The 23,163-nt window shown below is 47.6% G+C and overlaps 1 protein-coding gene and 1 pseudogene across 1 annotated transcript in view; both read left to right on the forward strand.

Annotated features, from left to right (window-relative positions):
• Positions 1-23,163, forward strand: part of ZFP64 (ZFP64 zinc finger protein) — a 107,861-nt gene that overhangs the window by 77,545 nt on the left and 7,153 nt on the right. Inside the window, exons 6-7 of the mRNA XM_011951350.1 lie at positions 13,850-13,999; positions 16,122-16,184. Of these exons, the coding sequence (XP_011806740.1) occupies positions 13,850-13,999; positions 16,122-16,184 (213 nt within the window). The remainder of the gene's footprint in view (positions 1-13,849; positions 14,000-16,121; positions 16,185-23,163) is intronic.
• Positions 1,916-2,686, forward strand: LOC105518377 (annotated as a pseudogene).

The following is a 23,163-nucleotide window of genomic DNA, read 5'->3' on the forward strand; positions in this document are numbered from 1 at the left end:
GTGATCCTCCCACCTCAGCCTCCCAAAATGCTGGGATTACAGGCATGAGCCACTGCACCCAGCCTCCTGTCTAGTTTTATACCCCTTTGGGGAATCATTTGTGCCTGGATAAACATTTATTTGTTCATTCTGGTATTCACAGTAGAGAATGGTAGTATTAATGATACAACTTTAATGAGGATGCTTAGGAAGGAGAACCCAGCCAGGCACGGTGGCTCGCGCTTGTAATCCCAGTACTTTGGGAGGCCGAGGTGGGAGGATCACTTGAGCCCAGGAGTTCAAGACCAGCCTGGGCAACATGGTGAAACACATTCTCTACAAAAAAAAATTAGCCTGGGTGTGGTGGCATGTGCCTGTAGTCCCAGCCACTTGAGAGGCTAAGGTGGGAGGATCACTTGAGACCTGGAAGTTGAGACTGCAGTGAACCAAGATCACGCCACTGTACTCCAGCCTGGAGAACAGAGAAAGACCCTGTCCCAACAACAACAACAACAACAGCAAAAAGGTAGGAGAACACAACCAGGGTGCCCACATCCCCAGAGGCCCAGGACAATCAGAAACGACATTGTATTGATACTTTGTTATTATCTCTTTCTCTTTAAAAAGAAGAGTAAGCTTTCCTCATTTAATATGTGGATTGAAACTGTGAAAGCATGGGAATTCTGCAACTCAGAAGAGTGGAATAAGGTCACACGTGCTTGTTTGCTTCAAATCTATTTCCATGTAAAACAGTAACTGTGCCTCTAGTTAAATGGAATAACCAATGACAGATGAGTGCTACTTTCATAGATAACTGTAACTCTTACCCCATTATCATACCAACTGTTAACACTTAGAGTAGTATTTACATACTAGATGTTGTTCTGTACCCGTTTACATATATAAATTCTCTAATCCTCAACCCACCCTTGACATTGCCATTTTATTAATGAGAAAAATGGGACACAGAACAGCTTTCTCGAGATCACACAGGTGGGATGTGAACAGAGCCAGAGCGAGGAGCAGGGATTTTTTTTTTTTTTTTTTGGAGATGGAGTCTTGCTCTGTTGCCCAGGCTGGAGTGCAGTGGCATGATTTTGGCTCACTGCAACCTCTGCCTCGGGTTCAAGCGATTCTCGTGCCTCAGCCTCCTGAGTAGCTGAATTACAGGTGCTCACCACCATGCTCAGCTAATTTTTTGTATTTTTAGTAGAGATGGGGTTTCACCAGATTGTCCAGGCTGGTCTCAAACTTCTGACTTCAAGTGATGTACCCTCCTTGGCCTCCCAAAGTGCTGGGATTACAGGTGTGAGCCACCGCGCCCAGCCAGAGCCAGGATTCTAACTCTGGTTGGCTCCAGACTGTGCTCTTAGTTACTACATTATCCTGCCTCTGGAATCTTTATGTTTGTAAAGAGAGGTAGAGTGACCAGGAGAATCTGTTGTATAATTCAGAAGTATGCTGTTTATCTCTTGGCAAAATACTTAAGAGTTGTGAGAATTATAGATATTCTCCATTTTTCTTCTACAAAGCGACAATGTTTGAAAATTTATTAATTTTCTGTATGAACAAAGGGGATTACCTAACAACTATTAAAAAAACAAACAAACAAAAACTGCAGGCTGGGCAAGGTAGCTCATGCCTGTAATCCCAGCACTTTGGGAGGCCGAGGCAGGCGGATCACTTGAGGTTGGGAGTTCAAGACCAGCCTGACCAACATGGAGAAACCCATCTCTACTAAAAATACAAAATTAGCCAGGCGTGGTGGCACATGCCTATAATCCTAGCTACTCAGGAGGCTGAGGCAGGAGAATCACTTGAACCCGGGAGGCGGAGGTTGCGATGAGCCAAGATCGCACTATTGCACTCTAGCCTGGGAGACAGAGCGAAACTCCGTCTCAAAAAAAAAAAAAAATTGACCGCTGACTTGGGCGATATGGCTGCTGCCGTGCCCCACTCCGCGTCTCTCTCCCCACTGCTTCCCCTTCTCCTGGGCTTCCTGCTCCTCTCCGCTGCACACCAAGGGCGCCCTTCCCCTGGATACGGTCACTTTCTACAAGGTCATTCCCAAAAGCTGATTCGTCTTGGTGAAGTTGGACACCCAGTACCGCTATGGTGAGAAGCAGGATGAGTTCAGGCGTCTTCCTGAAAACTTGGCTTCCAGCAATGATCTCTTGGTGGCAGAGACAGGGATCTCAGATTATGGTGACAAGCTAAACATGGAGCTGAGTGAGAAATACAAGCTGCACAAGGAGAGCTACCCAGTCTTCTACCTCTTCTGGGAGGAGGACTTTGAGAACCCAGTCCCGTGTACTGGGGCAGTTAAGGTTGGAGCCATTCAGTGCCGGCTGAAGGGGAAAGGCTATCTAGGGATGCCTGGTGGCCTGGTGGCCTGCCTGCATACGACTCCCTGGCCGGAGAGTTGGTCAGGGCCTCTGGAGTGGAGGCCCGCCAGACCCTCTTGAAACAGGGGCAGGACCACCTCTCAAGTGTGAGGGAGACTGAGAAGAACTGGGCCAAGCAACACCTGAAGATCATAGGGAAAATCTTAGACCTAGGGGAGGACTTCCCAGCATCAGAGATGACATGGATCGCCAGGCTGATTGAGAAGAACAGGTTGAGTGACTGGAAGAAGGAGGAGTTCCAGAAGACCTTAAACATCCTAACTGCCTTCCAGAAGAAGTGGGCTGAGAAAGAGGAGCTGTAAAAAGGCTCTTTATGGTTTTCCAGGGTTTGGTAGGGGTGGGGAGGGAAGAGTTAACCTGCTGGCTGTGAGTCTTTTGTGGAGTATAAAGGGGTGGTGGGAAAAGTGGTACTAACCCACGATTCTGAACCCTGAGTATGCCTGGACATTGATGCTGATGTGGCCATGCTTGGGATGTCTCGAGTTGATCTGGGGATAGCTGCAGCACTTACTCAGGTGGCTGATGAAATAACCCCTCACAAGGAACTGGTGCTATAGAGAAGAGTTAGGAGTATACCGCCTGGATCTTTGACAGGTTTAATTCTGGTTCAATTAAAGTTTCAGTGTTTTGCTTAAGTGGAAAAAAAAAAAAAAAAAAAAGAAATCCGGACAAAGGTGATATATGAAGAATGAGGAAGTAACTAGTTTTCAGCAGAAACATCCTGTGGAGAAAGTACTTTTAAATGCATGTTTGGTCATGATTCCCTTGTTATGTGATATTGTTGCTGAAAACAACGAAAAGTCACCTATGAGAACCTCAATCTATGTGTTTAAACTTAGCAACAGGTTTTTTTTTTTTTTTTTTTTAAGGCAGAGTTTTGCTCTGTTGCCCAGGCTGGAGTGCAGTGGCACAGTCTTGGCTCCCTGCAACCTCCGCCTCCTAGGTTCAAGCGATTCCCCAGCCTCAGCCTCCCAACTAGCTGGGATTACAGGCATGTGCCACCACATCCAGCTAATTTTTGTTGTTTTTAGTAGAGAGGGGGTTTTGACATGTTGGCCACGCTAGTCTCGAACTCGTGACCTCAGGTGATCCATCCACCTTGGCCTCCCAAATGCTGGGATTACAGGCATAAGCTGCTGCACTCAACCAGCAAACAGATTTTTCCAGCCTGTTTAAACATCTTTTAAAAAAAAAGAGCTTCCCTGGGTTTGAAATCCATTTGTTCCAGGTACAATATAGTGATGTGTCTTCTTCACTTTTATTTGCAGAAGCTCCTGATTATGAGGGAAGATGAAAATTTACTAGCTGGATTTCAACAGAATAGTCAACCTGTGTAATTGGCAAATGGGATTGAAAGAGGAGAATCATGACTGATTATGCATAGCCAATGATACTTTGCTTTCGTTTGCATCTGTAGACCCTGTAAGATTTTTTTTGTTTTCAGATTTTTAATTTTGAGCCTTGAAATAAAGCCATTAAAACCAAAACCAAACATGGTGGCCAGGCACAGTGGCTCATGCCTGTAATCCCAACACTTTGGGAGGCCACGGCAGATGGATTGCTTGAGGCCAGGAGTTTGAGACCAGCCTGGCCAACAAGGTGAAAACCCATCTCTACTAAAAATACAAAAAATTAGTCAGGCGTCGTGGTGGACATCTGTAATCCCAGCTATGGGAAGCTAAGCAAGGAGAATTGCTTAAGCCTGGGAAGTGGAGGTTGCAGTGAGCTGAGATCGCACCATTGCACTCCAGCCTGGGCAACAAGAGTGAAACTTCGTCTCAAAAAAACAAAACAAAAAAAAAACCTTAATTTAGGACTAGAACTCTGATTGGATGTTTTGCAAAAGACTAAAAACAATTTTTTTTTCCAAAAATAAGACTATCAGTTGTCATTATATTTGTGGAACACATTTACAATTTTCAGTTTGCTTTTGGTTGTAAGTATACCGACATGGAAAATGCAAGTCAAGACTATACTGAGACCCCATTTTATGTCAATATAGTTGGCAAAAATCAAGACATTTTATAATCCTGAGTGTGAGAAAGAATGGGCTTCACATTTTGGGTTTTTTGTGTTTGTTTTCAAGACAGGTTCTTACTCTGTTGCCCAGGCTGGAGTGCAGTGGCACAAACATGGCCCACTGCCTCAGCCTCCAAGGCTCAGCTTCCTCCTGCCTCAGTTTCCAGAGTAGCTGGGACCACAGATGTGTCACCCACCTAGCTAATTTTTGTATATTTTTTATAGAGACAGAGTTTTGCCATGTCACCCAGGCTGGTCTCAAACTCCTTAGCTCAAGTGATCCACCAACCTCAACTTTCCAAAGTTCTAGAACTACAGGCATGACCACTGAGCCTGACCTATGTTATTTCTTATACCTTGCTGGGGAAGTATAAGTTAATACAATCATTTTGGCATTATCTCTTATACTACCCCAAGGTATATATTCACTCATGAGAAACTCTGACACTTTTTAGAAAGATCAAAGCAGCACTGTTCACAATGGCAAAGACCTGGCAAAGGCCCATGTGCCCATCAACAGGAGAGCAGATGAAGAAACTGGCATTTTCACACAGTGGAATATTTACAGAGCAGTCAAAATCAAGAAACAATGACAGCAATTTGGATGATCTTAGCAAAATAATATTAAGTGAAAAAAGTTAGTCTTGGAAGATTATATACCCTTTTATATTCTTTAAATATTAAAATGGTATTTTTTATTAAGGAATACATGTAGGTAAAATAAAACTTGCTAAAGAGAAAAAGCAAATGAATGAGATCTGTAGGAGTCAGGCTGATGGTTATTCAGTTGTAGGGCAGAGGAGGGGAGGGGACATCAGGAGGCCATATAAAGAGAGATGTAGGTTGTGGTTAAGGTCCTACTTTGGGGCAGTAGGTTCCCTGGTACTTATTATGTCATAATAAACAGGGGTGCAAGCAAGCAGCCTAAAAAATGTAGGCAGGCGTACAAGTGTAGACTAACAATAGGGCAGTAATAATGCCTCATGTACCAATGATTGATTGTGTACACCTGAGTGAAGTAACAACAAAGCAATACAAACACACGTACACACCTCAAGCAGTATAAGGGGGTGTCAGATGTCTCCCATACTCCCCACGCACCCCTCTTCAACTTCCCCAGAGGCAACCACTGTTTATCCAGTCTCCTCAAAAGGAGACATGATAAACATGAGTGTGTGTGTGTGTGTGTATATTATATATATATATTTTTTCTTTTTTTTGAGATGGAGTCTCACTCTGTTACGCAGGCTGGAGTGCAGTGGTGAGATCTTGGCTCCACCTCCGAGTTCAAGTGATTCTTCTGCCTCAGCTTACCCAGGAGCTGGGATTACAGGCGTCCACCCCCACGCCCAGCTAAGTTTTTGTATTTTTAGTAGAGACAAGGTTTAATCATGTTGACCAAGCTGGTCTAGAACTCCTGACCTCATGTGATCCGCCTACCTCGGCCTCCCAAAGTGCTGGGATTACAAGCATGAGCCACCACACCCCGCCACGTGTATATATTTTCAAATGTCTTCACAGATACGTGTAACTACACATACATCCCAAAGAAGACTTGAAGCGTTGTGTTTTTAAAAAAGTTTAAGTCTCGGAAATGTAACCTGACATGACTTCACCCGGCATTACACAAATATCCCTAAGTGGATTCACAACCTGAAAATCAAAGGGAAGTTTGAGGAAAACAGGTCAGCATTTGAGAAATGGAAACAATTAAGCAAAAAATGCTGTTCTCGCAGGCCCTGCCACGGGGTTCGCCAACGGTAACCTCATAGAAGGCTCGTTACAGATGCTGCTAACCCCCCAGGACCACCCCGTAAAACTCATACGCTGCGCTGTTAAAAATACAGATTCTCAGGCCCCGCCCCAAAAACTCGGAGCAGAGCCAGGCTGGGTCTTTTTGAAACAAGGGCCCCCACGTGATTCTCAGGTTCGGGCAAGCTTGGGGCACAACCCTGTCTTAAGTAACTCCCCAATTTGAAGAAAGTAAACACCTGGGGTATGTCTCCCAGTTGGATATCATTTACGCGGCGCAAGGAGGGGTCTCCCTCGGGTCTCATCGAGGTCCCAGCCAGTCTGAGCACTAACGCTTATTAGCTCAACGCCCCGAGGACCACGCCTCCGTCACCTGCCCGGGTGGGGCCAGCATCGGGTTGGACCCAAAAGCCCTCCTGTGTGGTCCAAGACCCAGTGCGCCCGAGTCACGGGGCGGGAGCGGGCACGTGCTGTATAAAAACACACATTCCTGGCCTCGGCCACCTGAATCCAGAACTTTCGGAATCTGCATTTTTAACCGGGTCCTCCAGGAACATGTTCTCCCTGCAGTTAGAGGGAGACACCAGAGTGTCTCCAACTTTTTTAAAATTTAAATTTGGGTATGCAGCCAGGGTTGAGAGCCAGGAGTGGAGGTCGTGCTTCTCAGCTTGGATGCACATCAGAAAAACCTGTGTGTGATGGGGGTGGTGAGGGAGGGAGACGGCTTTTAAAAAATATATATCCCAATGCCCAGGTCCCAGCCCAGACCAATTAAGTCCGAATCTAAAAGCGCAGCCTGTGCAGCGCTGCAGCCACAGCCTCACCTGGGAGCTCGTTAGAAATACAGGAGCTCAGGCCCCACCCCAGACCCACTGAGTCAGAATCTGCATTTTAACGAGCTCCCCAGCGACTCGTGCGCACATTAAAGTTGGAGGAGAGCTTCGCTTCTGAAATTTTAATGGGCCAACGAATCACCTGGGGATCTCGTTAAAATGCAGACACGGTTTCTCAAACTTTAATGTGCATGCGATCACCTGGGGATCTTGTTAAAATGCAGATTCTGATTCAGCGGGTCTGGGGTAGAGCCCGAGAGTCTGCATTTCTAACGAGCTCCCAGGTGGCGCGGGCTGCCCGGGCGCGGACCACAAGTTCGCCGGACTCCTGGGGTCTTGGCTCCAGGCCAATCAGCCGTCAGGACTCTTGATAAATCGCCCTGCTCGGCTGATGAGCAGAATTGCCGGGACATGCGCGTTCCAGCCGAAGGGGGGTAATTTCCGAACTCCGGGAATTCGTTGTGTGAAGTAGGCCACTCCTAGGGACGCGCGGGGAGCCCGGTCCTCGCGCCATGTCGCGGCGCAAGCAGGCCAAGCCCCAGCACCTCAACTCCGAGGAGCCTTGCTTTGCGCGCCGGGAATGTGCGGAGGTGGCCCCGCAGGTGGCAGGGGAGCCGGGTGAGTAGCGCTGCTGGAGCACCCCCGGGGTCTGGGGGCTGGTGCTCAGAGGTTCTCCGGACCCGCGCTGGTACGAGGACCGGGCAGGGGGCCTGAAAGGGCGGGCGAAGCGTCCGGCGCAGAGTCCAGGGACTCGGACCTGGGAGTCCCCGCGCCCCGCCTTTGTAAATTACATCCTCCCGGAGTCAACCGGCCCCCTTCCCCGCCTGGATTCCTCTAGCCACTCCTCTCGAGAGCTAGTCAACGAGTTTGCCTCCCAAACACGCTGGAAGGATGCTCAGAGGACCCCTCAGAGGCTGTTTTCGGGGTGCGCGGGCACGCGAGTCCCCGGCCCCCTTGGCACTAGGCTTCGGCTGCGCGCCTGAAAGGTGGCTCCTTGCCCTGGGGTTACGTTTCAAATGCGTTGTCCAGGGAAGGCCTCACCGAGGAGTGGACGTTCGAGCGAAGACCAGAAGGATGGGAGGGAGCGAGCCGTGCAGGTACCCGGGGGAGGAGCATTCCAGGCCGAGGGAACGCAAGCGTAGAGGCCCAGGGCGTCAGCGCTGCTGTAGCCGGAAAGGTCACCGGAGGCCCGAGAGGTGATGGGGGCAGGCGGTGGGGGGTGGGGGGCGGCCATGAGCCCCGATAAGAGCTCTGCATTTTATCTGAGCGAAGTGGGAGCCGTGGTGGGGATAGAGCAGTGATACTGTCTCACTTAACAGGCGGCCCCCACACCCCCTCCTCGGCTGCCACGTGGACACAGGATGTAGCAAGGAGATCCTCGGCTACTCTAAGCCCCCTGGGCAGCATTTTTCGTCCCGGGATCCTCCGCTTCAGAAGAGCCTACGGGAGGGCACCTTTTCTCGCTCGCCGAATTCCTCCCCCACATTAGGGACCCCCTCGCCCCCGCCCGTGCCCCGCCTCCATTGGAATCTCGGGGGTGGGGCTGGGGAATCTGCATTTCTAAGGCGCTTCCCTTTTTGCTTATTTTGAGCTTAGATCGAGATTGCAGGTTCCTAGTTTCTCTTCGGCTCCCAGCTCCCCGTGGTTAGCCGGTACCTTTCCCTTAAGAGGGTGAGGAAAGGAGTTGTAACTGGACTTCCTCTTCTCCCCCGCTCTTTCCTGGCGCGGAAAGGAGGATGTCGGGTCCCCTCTCCGGGGAGGCTCACCCCTCCAGAGACGCGGGCTTTCCAACTTCCGCGTCAACTTCCACTACAGTCGGTCTGGTGGGCTTTGACCACACCTTCCCGAGGAGGTGGTGGCGGGGAGTAGTTTAATGAAGGCTCCACTAAACTAAAGCTTATATGTTAAAATAAAGCTTGTCCGGGTGGAGCTACCATAACCAGAATAGTATAACCACCCTTGTGCTCGAGGCCTGGGATGGAGATAGACAGGTGAGACTTACCGGATCCGCCCCCCTGGGGAGAAGGGCGGGGCTCTTGCTGATCTCTGCACCTAGGGGAAGCTGGGGAGGTACTGGGGATGCTGAGTCTTTGTGGGAGGTGTTTATAGAAGAGAGTTGCTGAATAACCCCAGGCTGGGGTTGAAAGTCGGTTCACTGAGCTACTTTGGATTCCTGCAGCCGGCGCTGCGAGGCGCCTTCTGGAGCCGCACCCAGTGTTTCGGGCATGGGGAGGGTGTTGTGCGTCCTGGAGTAATGAGGTGCCTTCTGTGGGAGCAGGATGCAGACTCTGCCGGCCCAGTAGTGTGCCTCAACCTCAGCCACCACTTCAGAGAAAAAGCCGTCTTCCAACTGACGTTTTATCCTAGCATCTTTGGTCTGCGACACTGGCAAGGGAGTACATTTTTTACTAAGGTTGGGCCACTCTTAATTTGCAAGTGTCTTTGCAACTCAAGTAGCTTTTGGAGGAAAATAAAATGGAAAGTAGTAGACTTCCTGTCACCAGCAGTAAAATGAGGGAGGGGCCAGAGGAACCTTACTGAGGGAACATCATCCGTTTCCCCAGGGATTAAAACCCTCGCCCTGCTCACCTGGTTTCTAATTGTCAAATGTGGCCTACCCCCACTTCCAGAGGCCGAGCGCCTCCCCCAGCTGCACCTTTCCCAGGAGACTGGGCTTCGGCCCTTCCTTGGTTTCCTGGATGTCTAAATGTAAATAAAATCTGAGGTTCCTCACACCTCCTCATCAGAGGCTCTATCTAGGTCATCCTTTAACCCACCTCTTATTTTCTAGTTTCCATTGAAAACACGCGTTTTTCTCCCTCTGAGAATCTGGTAGAATCTTATGTGTGTATATCAGTGAATAACACTAATAGCATTTATACAGTATTGACTTAATATACGAGGTTCTCTTAAATATACTAAAGACCTTCATCTAAGCTAATGAGATGGCCATAATACCCGTTTCACAGATGTGGAAACTGAGGAACAGGGAAGTTGAGTATCTTATCCAGGGGGACACAGCCGATAAATGGTAAAACTTGAAACTTACCAGCTGGTTTCCCAGTCTGTTCCCCCAAACCACTGTGTTATACAGTACCTCACTTAGATTTGTTTCCAGTCTTGCTTGACTTCTGTGGAATTAAAACCCTCGAGTTTCATGGTTTTCTCTTCTAGTACGTGAGTTGCTAAGCAATGAGGCTTTGTGTCTTCCCCTGAGGGCCATAGGATGGGTTGCAGATCTGGCAAGTGTAGGTTCCAATGAGCTGAAAACTTCCAGTCCTGCAACCTTGAGCATCTGAGCCAGTTTCTTGCTCAGAGTAAGAGTCTCAAAAGTATGGTTCCCAGACTAGTATCGGCATCAATTGGGAACTTGTCAGAAGTGAAAAATCACTGGCTCTACCCCATACCTAGTCAATCAGGAACTCCGGAGGGGGAGCCTGTGCCACCTGTGTTTTAAGCAGCCTTCTAGGCAATTCTGATACACGCTCATGTCTGAGAACCACTGGCTGTGAGCTGTGCTTCTCAAATCGCAATGTGTTGTGCTCAGGAATCACCTGGGGATCTGGCTAAAGTGTAGATTGGTTCTGTAGGCCTGAGACTCTGCTGCTTTTTTTTTTTTTTTTTTTTGAGATGGCGTCTCACTCTCACCAGGCTGGAGTGCAGTGGCACAATCTGGGCTCACTGCAACCTCTGCCTCCCAGGTTCAAGCGATTCTTCTACCTCAGTCTCCTGAGTAGCTGGGATTACAGGCGCACACCACCATGCCTGGCTGATTTTTTTTTTTTTTTTTTTTTGTATTTTTAGTAGAGACGGGGTTCACCATGTTAGCCAGGATGGTCTTGATCTCCTCACCTGGTGATCTGCCCGCCTTGGCCTCCCAAAGTGGTAGGATTACAGGTGTGAGCCACTGCACCCGGCCGAGACGCTGCATTTTAACAAGCTCTCAGGTGATGCTGGTGCTCTAGGGAGCGCCCTTTGAGTCAAGGACTTGCAAGTAATACAGCAGAATCCTCTGGCAAGTGCTTCAAAAATGCAAGTCCCTGAGGCCAGGTATGGTGGCTCATGCCTGTAATCCCAGCACTTTCGGTGGTTAAGGTGGGCAGATTGCTTGAGCTCAGGGTTTGAGACTAGCATGGGCAACGTGGCAAAACCCTGTCTCTACAGAAAAAAACAAAAACTAGCCAGGTGTGGTGGTGCATGCCTGTGGTCCCAGCTACTCGGGAGGCTGAGGTAGGAGGATGGCTTGAGCCTGGAAGGGGGAGGTTGCAGTGAGCCATGTTGGTGCCACTGTGCTCCAGTCTGGGTAACAGCGAGACCGTGTCTCAAAAAAAATCGCAAGTCCCTGGAATCACAAATCCCTACTTGATCCACACTACCACCCCTCTCCCTGCCCTAAGTTTTCAGTGAGTGTAGGGTAAGGCCTGGGAAACTCCATTGAACCCATGATCTAGGTGATTGTGACAGTGTCAGGATTACACTTGGAAGAAACATTGGGAGTAGGACGAATGCAGACTTTCTCAACCCCAGCCCGATTGACCTACGGGACTGCACCATTTCCTTGTGGGGGCTGTCCTGCGCACTATAGGATGTCTAGCAGCATCCCTGGCCTTCACCCACTAGATGCCATTCTCACACATGCATGCAAACAGAAACATGACAACTGAAAATGTTCCCAGGCATTGCTGAGTGTCCTTTGGTGGTAGAATGGTCCCCAGTTGAGAGCCACTGGACTAGATCGCTTAAGGGGCTTCGCGCACAACTGCTAGGATGTGAAATCTGGAGTCCTCACTTGTGACATCTGAAGCCACATAATTGTATTTACTGAGACTGAGCACTGTACTGAGAACTTATATTTTTTCTTCTTGTTTAACTCTGCAGCTCTGAGGCATGTATGTTGTCTCCTTTTGCAAATGAGTAAACTGAAGCTCAGAAAGGTTAAGTAGCTCTCCAGTAGCACAGCACATAGCTGAGCAAACCCTCTGCCTAAAACTGAAGCCCTCACCACTGTGCTGTACAGCTTCTCATGCTAAGATTCCTTTACCCCCACAAATCCTCTCAATAAAGTGAAATCCACCTCTTATAATAACCTTGGAAGAGAGAAAGTCCCAGATCTTGGCCTATAATTCATAAGCTAGTCAATCTTTTAAGACTTTAGATGGCTGCACACAGTGGCTCATGACTATAGTCCCAGCACTTTGGGAGGCTGAGGTGGGGGGTCACTTGAGGTCAGGAGTTCGAGACCAACTTGGCCAACATGGTGAAACCCTATCTCTACTGAAAATACAAAAGTTAGGCAGGCGTGGTAGTGCACGCCTGTAATCCCAGCTACCTGGGAGTTTGAGGCAGGAGAATCGCTTGAACCCAGGAGGCAGAGGTTGCAGTGAGCTGAGATGACACTGCACTCCAGTCTGGGTCACAGAGTGAGGCTCCATTTCAAAAACAAAACTTCAGACCTTGATAGGACCTTTTTTCCTTTTAGATTTAAGTCTATTCTGAGATATTTCAGAATCTTCTAGGAGTACTTAGTCTTTGCTATAGGAATTTTAAAACCTACATATTAGATTGAAACATGAAATTATTTGACCGTCTTGGCTAACAAAAATGGCGATTTCATAGTTCAACCTTCCTAAAAATAGAATAATATAGTGAATTCTCACCCACTGATCCACTTCAACCATTAATTATATGTGGCCAATCTCATTTCTCCTTATGCCACCTCTCCCCCTGCCCTGGATTATTTTTGAAGAAAAACTCGCATATCATACAACTTGTAAATGTTTCAACATTCATCCTTAGACTATGGGGAATGCTTTTTAAGCTCTAATTCCATTTTCCCACCAAAGTATAAAACCCTTGTAGCAAAACTCCAGCAAGTGAGCACACTTCTTACTATCTCAAACAGCTTTTCCAGCATATTCTACTCAGGAGCCACAATGTTTTTGACCATCTCAAGTCTCTCAGTCTTTGGTTTTTCTCCTCTTCCATCTTCTTTCAAGTTATTTGTTGAAACAACTGTTTTATCCTGGAGATCAGTGATGTGTGGCCCCTGACCTTTTGCTGAACTGAGGCAAAACAAATCAGAAATCCAGAGTAAGCATCTTAAAAAAAAAAAAAACTTTGATATTGCCATGTCATCCAGCTTTTTGCTGTATGTAATGATGTTTGGGCTGTTTTCGTCTTATTCCACTCTCTCCTAATTTGTGTTTATTATATCTTACAGAAATACAAGCCTGGGATGGATTAGAAATTGTTTGAAAAAAACTAGTCTTCACACCACTTAAGAAGTACTCATATGTTACGTTTTTTTAGTTTGGATTTTGCCAGCTTCCCTGTTACATGACAGTGTCCTGTCCCCTGTACTTCTTGGAAACTGTAGTAAGGGGAAGAGGACTTTTGCAAGACAGAGCATGTGTGGCTTTTTTTTTTTTTTTTTTTTTTTCCTTAAGACAGAGTCTTGCTCTGTTGCCCAGGCTGGAGTGCAGTGGCACGATCTCAGCTCACGGCAACATCTGCCTCCCGGGTTCCAGTGATTCTCCTGCCTCAGCCTCTCGAGTAGCTGGGACTACAGGTGCACACCACCACGCCTGGCTAATTTCTGTATTTTTAGTAGAGACAGGATTTCACCATATTGGCTAGGCCGGTCTTGAACTCCTGAGCTCGTGATCCACCCACCTGGGCCCCCCAAAGTGCTGGGATTATAGGCATGAGCCACCACGCCTGGGCACATGGCTTTCATTTTTGTTTTTAATTATTTCTGGAAAGGTGAAGGAAGGTGAAATAAGCTCACCCCTACTGTATTCTAAGACACAGCATAGTGGTTATAACTGAAAAACTAAGCAAAACCTTATGCCTCAATTTCAGCTTCAGAGCTTGATAACGATGTTCCAAAAGCAGCCTGCCTCTCCACTGAAAGCAGTGACACTCAGAAGACCCCTGTCATGACTCTTCCCTCAGAGGCAAGGGAGCAAATGGCCACCCTCGGAGAGAGGACATTCAACTGTTGCTACCCAGGTAAGAATAAAACCCGGCGTGCTGAGCCCCCTCTGAGCCAAGTGCTGATATGCAAGCCCGGCGTGACTCCCCGAGCTGCCTGCTCGTGTTACTCTTGCATGCTGATAACACGCGAGCATCTGCATCAGCACACACAGCCTTCCCTGGGGGGCCTAAGAGTCCTGTAGCATCCAGAGCTCAGCGTGGGACTCGCCAGAACATTGGATTCATAGGAGCTTCCATCCTGAGGTTATACATATACAGACACTTTTTTTTTTTGGAGACAGTTTCACTCTCGTTGCCCAGGCTGGAGTGCAATGGCGTGATCTCGGCTCACTGCAACCTCCGCCTCTCGGGTTCTGGCAATTCTCCTGCCTCAGACTCCCAAGACAAGGTCTTGCTCTGTTAAGGCTGGAGTATAGTGGTGTGATCATAACTCACTGCGGCCTCCAACTCACTGGATGCATGTGATCTTCCCTCATCGGCCCCCTGAGTAGTTGGGACTACAGGTATGCACCACCACGTCTGGCTAACTTTTTTGTTTTAAAAGTTATGTGTAGGCCGGGCGCGGTGGCTCAAGCCTGTAATCCCAGCACTTTGGGAGGCCAAGACGGGCGGATCACGAGGTCAGGAGATCGAGACCATCCTGCCTAACACGGTGAAACCCCGTCTCTACTAAAAAATACAAAAAACTAGCTGGGCACCTGTAGTCCCCGCTACTCGGGGGGCTGAGGCAGGAGAATGGCGTAAACCTGGGAGGTGGAGCTTGCAGTGAGCTGAGATCCGGCCACTGCACTCCAGCCTGGGAGACAGAGCGAGACTCCGTCTCAAAAAAAAAAAAAAGTTATGTGCCTCTGAAGCCATATTCGAGAAATAAACCAGATTACGTTTAAGCCACTGAGAGTGGTTTCTGAAAGAACAAACCAATATCCTCCCTCAAACACACAAGTATAGGATTTGTACTATAGACTAAGGGTTGGCAAAGTGTTTTGTAAAGGACTAGATAATATTTTCAGGAGGACAGGCCTGGTGGCTCATGCCTGTAATCCCAGCATTTTAGGAGGGGATGGGGGTCTCTCTATGTTACCCAGGCTGGTCTCAAACTTCTGGCCTCCAGTGATCCTCCCACCTTGGTCTCCCAAGCTTGGGGATGGCAGGCATGAGCCACCACACTCAACTGAGGTTCTCTTTTAAGAATTGTATTTTTCCTGCCGGGTGCGGTGGCTCATGCCTGTAATCCCAGCACTTTGGGAGGCCGAGACGGGCGGATCACGAGGTCAGGAGATCGAGACCATCCTGGCTAACACGGTGAAACCCCGTCTCTACTAAAAATACAAAAAATTAGCCGGGCATGGTGGCGGCGCCTGTAGTCCCAGCTCCACGGGAAGCTGAGGCAGGAGAATGGTGTGAACCCAGGAGGCGGAGCTTGCAGTGAGTCGAGATCGTGCCACTGCACTCCAGCCTGGGCGACAGAGCAAGACTCCGTCCAAAAAAAAAAAAAAAAATTATTTCAGGCCTGGCATGGTGGCTCACACCTATAATCCCAGCACTTTGGAAGGCTGGGGCAGGCAGATCACCTGAGGTCAGGAGTTCAAGACCAGCCTGGCCAACATGGTGAAACCCCATCTCTACCAAAAATTCTAAAATTAGCCAGGCGTGGAGGCGGGTGCCTATAATCCCAGCTACTCCGGAGGCTGAAGCAGGAGAATCACTTGAACCAGGAGGCGGAGGTTGCAGTGAGCCGAGATCCCGCCGCTGCACTCCAGCCTGGGAGACAGAGCGAGACTCCATCTCAAAAAAAAAAAAAGAATTGTATTTTTCAGGCCTGGCATGGTGGCTCACACCTATAATCCCAGCACTTTGGAAGGCTGGGGCAGGCAGATCACCTGAGGTCAGGAGTTCAAGACCAGCCTGGCCAACATGGTGAAACCCCATCTCTACCAAAAATTCTAAAATTAGCCAGGCGTGGAGGCGGGTGCCTATAATCCCAGCTACTCCGGAGGCTGAAGCAGGAGAATTGCTTGAACCCAGGAGGCGGAGGTTGCAGTAAGCCAAGATCGTGCCACTGCACTCTGGCCTGGGCAACAGAGCAAGGCTCCATCTCAAAAGAGAAAAAAAAAATAATTGTATTTTTCTTTTGTAGGTTGCCACTTCAAAACTGTGCATGGCATGAAAGACTTGGACCGCCATCTCAGAATCCATACAGGTAGGTATCCACTCTATTCAACAGCTCAGTAAGAAGATAGGAAGTGAATGTGAATTAAGCACTAGGGACACAGTAATGAACAGGACGGTCTCTGCCTCATCTGCCTCGTGAAACTCAGTCTAGTAGGGTGGGCTTGGGAGAAGGAACAAAGGGGTATGAGATGACGATGAAGAGGTTGCCAGGATGAGCTACACAGAGGTCTGTGGCTATAATAATCTTAGAAGAGCAATAAGGTGGCTTCTTGAAGGTGCTTTCTTTTAGGGCAGCGAGCTGCTGAGAAGAGAAATAAGATGTGCTGAAGCAAAGGAGTGCCATGATCTATACCAGGGGTCTACAAACTGCAGCCCATGGACAACTCCAGCCTGTTGGCATGCTGCTTTGTTTACTTATTGTTTGCAGCTTTCTGGCCTTACAAGGGGTTAGTTGCTACAGGGACTGTAGGGTGCACAAAGCCTAAAATACTTTTTTTTTTTTTTTTTTTTTTGAGACAGAGTCCCACTCTGTCACCCAGGCTGAAGTGCAGTGGCACAATCTCAGCTCACTGCAACCCACACCTCCCAGGTTCAAGTGATTCTCCTGCCTCAGCCTTTTGAAATAGCTAGGATTACAGGTGCCTGCCACCACGCCCGGCTAATTTTTCTATTTTTAGTAGAGACGGAGTTTCGCAATGTTGGCCAGGCTGGTCTCGAACTCCTGACCTCAGGTGATCCACCTGCCTCAGCCTCCTAAAGTGCTGGGATTACAGGCATGAGCCACCTGGCCCATCCTCACTAAAATATTACCTAGTCCTTTACAAAACACTTTGCCAACCCTTAGTCTATAGTACAAATCCTATACTTGTGTGTTTGAGGGAGGATATTGGTTTGTTCTTTCAGAAACCACTCTCAGTGGCTTAAATGTAATCTGGTTTATTTCTCGAATACGGCTTCAGAGGCACATAGTCCACAGCTGGTCCAATGGCTCTGCCATCCTGGACACGTGGCTTAGCCTCTGGGTCTGAGGCAGGTGCTGTAGTTCTCTGCATCTCTTAGCCAGCGGGCAATGGGAGCAGACCAGGGGGCCCACGGCGTGCCTCCCTCGGGCTGTGACTCAGAAGCAGCGGCCCTTGTGACCTAGGGGAACATGAGCGGGACTTAGTCATGGCCACACTGAGCGTCAAGGGGACATGAGGGATGGTTTTAGGAGGAGCAGCACATGCCCAGATGAGCCTCTGGAGCCCCTTCATTGAGAGGATAGAGATTTTTGCACAAAGATGGCGGTCTCTGTCCAGAAAGATGGGCACTGTAATATTATAGTAGAGGGTCACTTTTAATAGAGGCCCTATGTAATATTTAATAGAGGGCATTATAATAGAGGACCACTTTTGCCTGGGGACGGTGCATCATGACAAGCGTGTTAGCAAGGAAATGTTTGATCTTCACCTTGAAAGACAGACTACCAGGATGACGATGTCAGTGAAAGCATGCAGGTTCCGGAACCCTTTGAGGAAAGATGAGGCAGCTCAGTTTAAGGAATTTCAGAGTGCGTGACTCTATCCTGAAAATAACTTGAACACTTGTTCTCAACTGGGGCTAGGCTACTGCCATTCAATGGGTGGAGGCCAAAAATCTTAAAATTCACAAGATAACCTTCACAAGAATTAAAGGCCTGGAACATTCACTGTGCTGGGGTCGACCCCAAGAGATATACAGGGGCTGGATTAATGTTTTCTTGAGGTACTGCAGAGCATGCTGGGGATCCAGGACATATAAGGTAAGGCCTTGTTCTTGAGTAGGGGAAGCAGACGCACCTCCCTAGTGTAAGCAAAGTTAGGCCACTTCTCCGGGCCCAAGGTGACTGCTTTAGTTCTCTGAATTTAACTAATGGAAAGTAGGAGAAGAGGCATGGGGGCCTCACAGTATTCCTCCCTTGGGGCGTGACCCAGAAGTCGCATCCTTTGTGACTACTGGGACTCAAGTAATGGTGGTTTAAAGCCAAACTATTTCTGGCCCGTGATGTTCCAGGTGTAAGTGATCAGGCTGGTGTGGGACCGGCCTGGTGGTTTCAGGGACCCAGGCTCTTGCGTTGCTTTGTCATCCCAAGGGTGCAACTCTCACTAGCCTGCTCCACAATGACCTCCTGCCACCTTAAAGGCACATCGCTTGGGCTCACCTGCTTGGCCAGAACTTAATCATATGGCCACCCCCAGCTGTGGAAATGAAGGCTGGGAAAAGGAAGTTTCTCCTGTGTGCTCGTGTGCCCAGCTGCAAAGAAGGTTCTGTTACCAAGGGAAGAGGGGAAAGATCAGGGTGTCTCTGACCCAGCTATAAGTGGGAGGCAGCGATTCTAACATGTGGTTCTTTTGGATTGCCTAAGTAAATTAACATATGCAAATAAGTTTTCTGTTTATGACTTTGTACTTGACCTTGTGTGCCTTGGCTTTGGTGCTTCAGTTCAGATTAAAGAGTAGCAGTCAACGCAAACCATCTGTCTTATTCCCTCATCATGGGCATGCTTTGATGTCACCATCATTGTAGGGTTAGAAGCCCTGGGATTTTGGTTAAGATCACTTATGGCATTCAAGTTTATTCCTAGCTTTCTGAGGTTGGTTTTCTGAGGTGTGTGTTTAATTGGGAATAGTCGTTGCATTTCAAATGTATTGCGTTTTCCTTTTTATTTTTTATTTATTTATTTATTTATTTTTTTGAGATAGGGTCTTGCTCTGTCGCCCAGGCTGGAACACAGTAGTGCGATCAGGTTCAAGTGATCCTCATGCCTCTGCTTCTCGAGTAGCTGGGCTGCAGGCATGCCCCATTACGCCCAGCTAATTTTATTTTATTTTATAGTGATGAGGTCTGTGTTGTCCAGGCTGGTCTCAAACTCCTGGCCTCAAGTGATCCTCCTGCCTCAGCCTTCCAAAGTGCTGGGATTACAGACGTGAGCCACCGTTCCCCCGAGCCCTGTACTGCTAGCTCCTGTGGCATTTATTTAGCTTCGTAAAGAAGATTGATTTATGTTTGTATTTGTATTTCTTCATTTGACGTTGGTATCAGATAGCTGTTCTAAAGTGAGCTGAAGCAAAATCTTTGTGCTCTGAAACAGCTGACTTTAGAAACGCCTTTCCTTGAAAGTTTGGTAGAACGTGCACACAATCCCCTCTCTGCTCCAATCCTTAGGAGCATAGGAGGAGGTATAGATTAGGCTGAGATAGCAATGTCAACCTCAGTGACAACTGAAGACTGCTCCGTATATGCCACTGTCACCCCAGCTGCATTCCTTGTGGTCTTCTCTCCAGGACGCAGTTGGTAGATCTGCTCTGTCTTCTCTCCAGGACGCAGTTGGTAGATCTGCTCTGTCTTCTCTCCAGGACGCAGTTGGTAGATCTGCTCTGTCTTCTCTCCAGGACCCAGTTGGTAGATCTGCTCTGTCCAGAGCAGCCAGATGAAGGCATTCTTGACCTTTGTTCTGCTATGCTCTGCTGGCAATTTGGATGGACTCTTCTCAAAAAGATGTCTTGAAATCTAATAAGATATATGACATTTTAAAAAACCATATTATTATATAATCATCAATGTTAAATGTGCAATTTTCATACTTTAAACCCTTGCTACCCAAACTGGTACAAAGACCAGAAATGTCCACCTCAGCCAGGAGCTTGGTAGATCAAAATGCAGGAACCCAGGCTGCACCGCAGATGTCCTGAATCAGAATCTGCATCTTAATGAGACGCTCCCAAGCCCAGGCAGTTAATATGCACAGTAGTCCCAGAGACCTGCATTAAATGTCAGGAGCCTAGTGGCTAGCAAATTAATTACCCTAATTGCAGAAGTGAGCATAAGTGGTAACTTGGAGAACTACAGCGAGTGTAATGTGGTAGGACCACATTTCAGGTCCATTGACGAGCGTCTCCAGCATTGTTGTTAGTGTAGTTTATTGCCTACATCCATAATTGGAGGCAATGCTAAACTGTAGCTAGAGGTAGGGAAGATAAAAATGTAATCATTTCCCATATCAGATCTTAGACCGTGAAATTTACATGCAGACCCCAGATGAAAATCTCCCGGTGGCCGAGCACAGTGGCTCACGCCTGTAATCCCAGCACTTTGGGAGGCCGAGGCAGGTGGATCACCTGAGGTCAGGAGTTCAAGACCAGTCTGGCCAACATGGTGAAACCCATCTCCACTAAAAGTACAAATATTAGCCAGGTGTGGTGGTGGCCGCCTGTAATCCCAGCTACTTGGGAGGCTGAGGCAGGAGAATCACTTGAACCTGGGAGGTGCAGGTTGCAGTGGACCAAGATTGCACCACTGCACTCCAGCCTGGGCGACAGAGTGAGACGCCATCTGTAAAAAAAATTTGTTAAATCTCATGATTTGGAACACTGCAGGGTATCTTGGGCAAGAGAAACAAGTGTGAGGAACCACACAGTGGCCCTTGACAACAATTCTTGTCACTTTCTGTCATATTTCATTAGCCAGAGTATGTCATGCCCAAACCAGAGACTGCTGGGACAGCGAAGCATAATTCTCCACAGAAGTTACAGCACATACTTGCAAACAATAAACAATTCACCTTGGAGAGTAGATCTTTAACATAATTCTTCATTGTCACCGATCTGTTTCATTTCGGGTTGCTTTGTTTTGTTTTTGAGAGACAGTCTTCTTCTTACCGAGGCTGGACTACAGTGGTGCAATCTTGGCTCACTGCAACCTCTGTCTCCCAGGTTCAAGTGATTCTTGTGCCTCAGCATAGATGGGATTACAGCCATGCACCACCATGCCTGGCTAATTTTTGTATTTTTACACTGGAGACACTGTTTCACCATGTTGGCCAGGCAGGTCTCGAACTCCTGACCTCAAGTCAAGGCCGATCTGCCTGCCTCAGCCTCCCAAAGTGTTGGGATTACAGGTGTGAGCCACCACACCCAGCCTGTTTTTGATCTTTTTTTTTTGGGGGGGGGGGGACAGAGTCTTGCTCTGTTGCCCAGGCTGGAGTGCAGTGGCGTGATCTCACTACAACCTCCGTCTCTCAGGTGCAAGCGATTCTCCTGCCTCAGCTTCCTAAGTAGCTGGGATTACAGACACGTACCACCACTCCCGGCTAATTTTTGTATTTTTAGTAGAGATGGGGTTTCACCATCTTGGTCAGGCTGGTCTCGAACTCCTGACCTCGTGATCTACCCGCTCGGCCTCCCAAAGTGCTGGGATTACAGGTGTGAGCTACCGGGCGTGGTCTTGTTTTCGATCTTTTAATCCAGACTTTGTAATTTTACATCTTCCTGGGCCATCACCCATCTATGGAGTCTTCTAAATTTATTGGGGCAAAGTTCTGCTTAGTAGTCACGATTGACTTTGTGTATCCGTAGTCCCCTTCTGCTTTTCCAAAGTCCGTTGGAATGGTTTTCAACTAGGTACAATTTCGCCCCCCAAGGGAACAATGTCTGGAGACATCTTTGATTGTCACAACTGGGGAAGGCTTCCAAGGGTTCTTCTGGCGTCGGGTGGGTGGAGGCCAGGGACGCCGCTAAACATCTTACAATGCAGAGGAAAGCACCAAACATCAAAGAACTGCCAGTACTGTTGAGATTAAGAACCTGGTCTGTTGGTAGCCTCTCTTTTTGAGCTAAGCCTTCCTTGTGAAGCACCATTTTTACCTTTATTGATCAAGTACTGTACATAGCCTCAATTCTGTCTTTTGATTTCTTGAAGAGCATACTGTGCACTTGATTTCAGCATTTTGTTAAAAATGAACTTAAGTCTACAAACTTCTTTAAAGCCATTATAGGCTATAGGCTTGCTTTTGTTTGTTTTGTGTTTTGTTTTGTTTTGAGACCGAGTTTCACTCTCGTTGCCCAGGCTGGAGTGCAATGGCGTGATCTCGGCTCACCGCAACCTCCACCTCCTGGTTTCAAGTGATTCTCCTGCCTCAGCCTTCCAAGTAGCTGGGATTACAGGCATGTGCCACCACGTCCAGCTAATTTTGTTGTATTTCTAGTGGAGACGGGGTTTCTCCATGTTGGCCAGGCTGGTCTCGAACTCCCAAGCTCAGGTGATCTGCCCGCCTCAGCTTCCCAAAGTGCTGGGATTACAGGCGTGAGCCACCGAGCCCAACCACGGCTATAGGTTTTGAAATAGGAAACTCTTATCTGTTTCTAGAGTTTGTAATCTAATTTTGATAAAAATTGTCCTAAAAGACATTCTAAAACTTCTAAGCTGACATTTTTGAAAAACCATTTGTGAAGCCATGTTATACTCATAAAAGTTTGACTTATATCTACATACTGAACTCTGTCATCCGTATGAAGTTTTTAATGAATTTCACCATGATTTCTATTTTGCCTGATGCTAAAATTGATATTCCTACTTTTTTAAAGCATTTTTCTAGAATTTCTTATTCTGTTCCTATCACTTTGATTTACGTATCTTCAGAGCATTTAGTGGCTTTTTTTCTTAATTTAACTTAAATATATTTTTAAACTTTTATTAGAGATGAGCTCTCCCTATGTTGCCCAGGCTGGTCTCAACCTTCTGGCCTCGGCCTCCCAATATGCTGGAATTACTGGTGTGAGCCACAACACCTGACCTATAATTTAGATCTTTAAGAGGGAAATGTAATACATTTTTGTTTATAATATTTAGTTTGACATCTAGTTATCTGATATTTGATGTGGTTTTTATTTTAGGCTGTTTGGTTGTTTCATTGAGACGAGTTCTTGTTCTGCCACCTAGGCTAGAGTGCAGTGGTATGATCAGAGCTCACCTCCTGGGCTCAAGTGATCCTCCCACGTAGCTGGAACTACAAAGGTATACCACTACACCTAGCTAATCCTTTTTTTTTTTTTTGGTAGAGACGGTCTCGCTATGTTGCCCAGGCTGGTCTAGAACTTCTGGACTCAAGTGTTGGGATTACAGATGTGAGCCATTGTGCCCAACCAAGTCTTTCTTTTTTTTTTTTTTTTTTTAGATGGTGTTTCCCTCTGACATAAATATAAAATGTGATA

This window comes from Colobus angolensis, unplaced genomic scaffold, assembly GCF_000951035.1.
Source record: "Colobus angolensis palliatus isolate OR3802 unplaced genomic scaffold, Cang.pa_1.0 Scaffold319, whole genome shotgun sequence".
Classification (NCBI taxonomy): Eukaryota; Metazoa; Chordata; class Mammalia; order Primates; family Cercopithecidae; genus Colobus; species Colobus angolensis.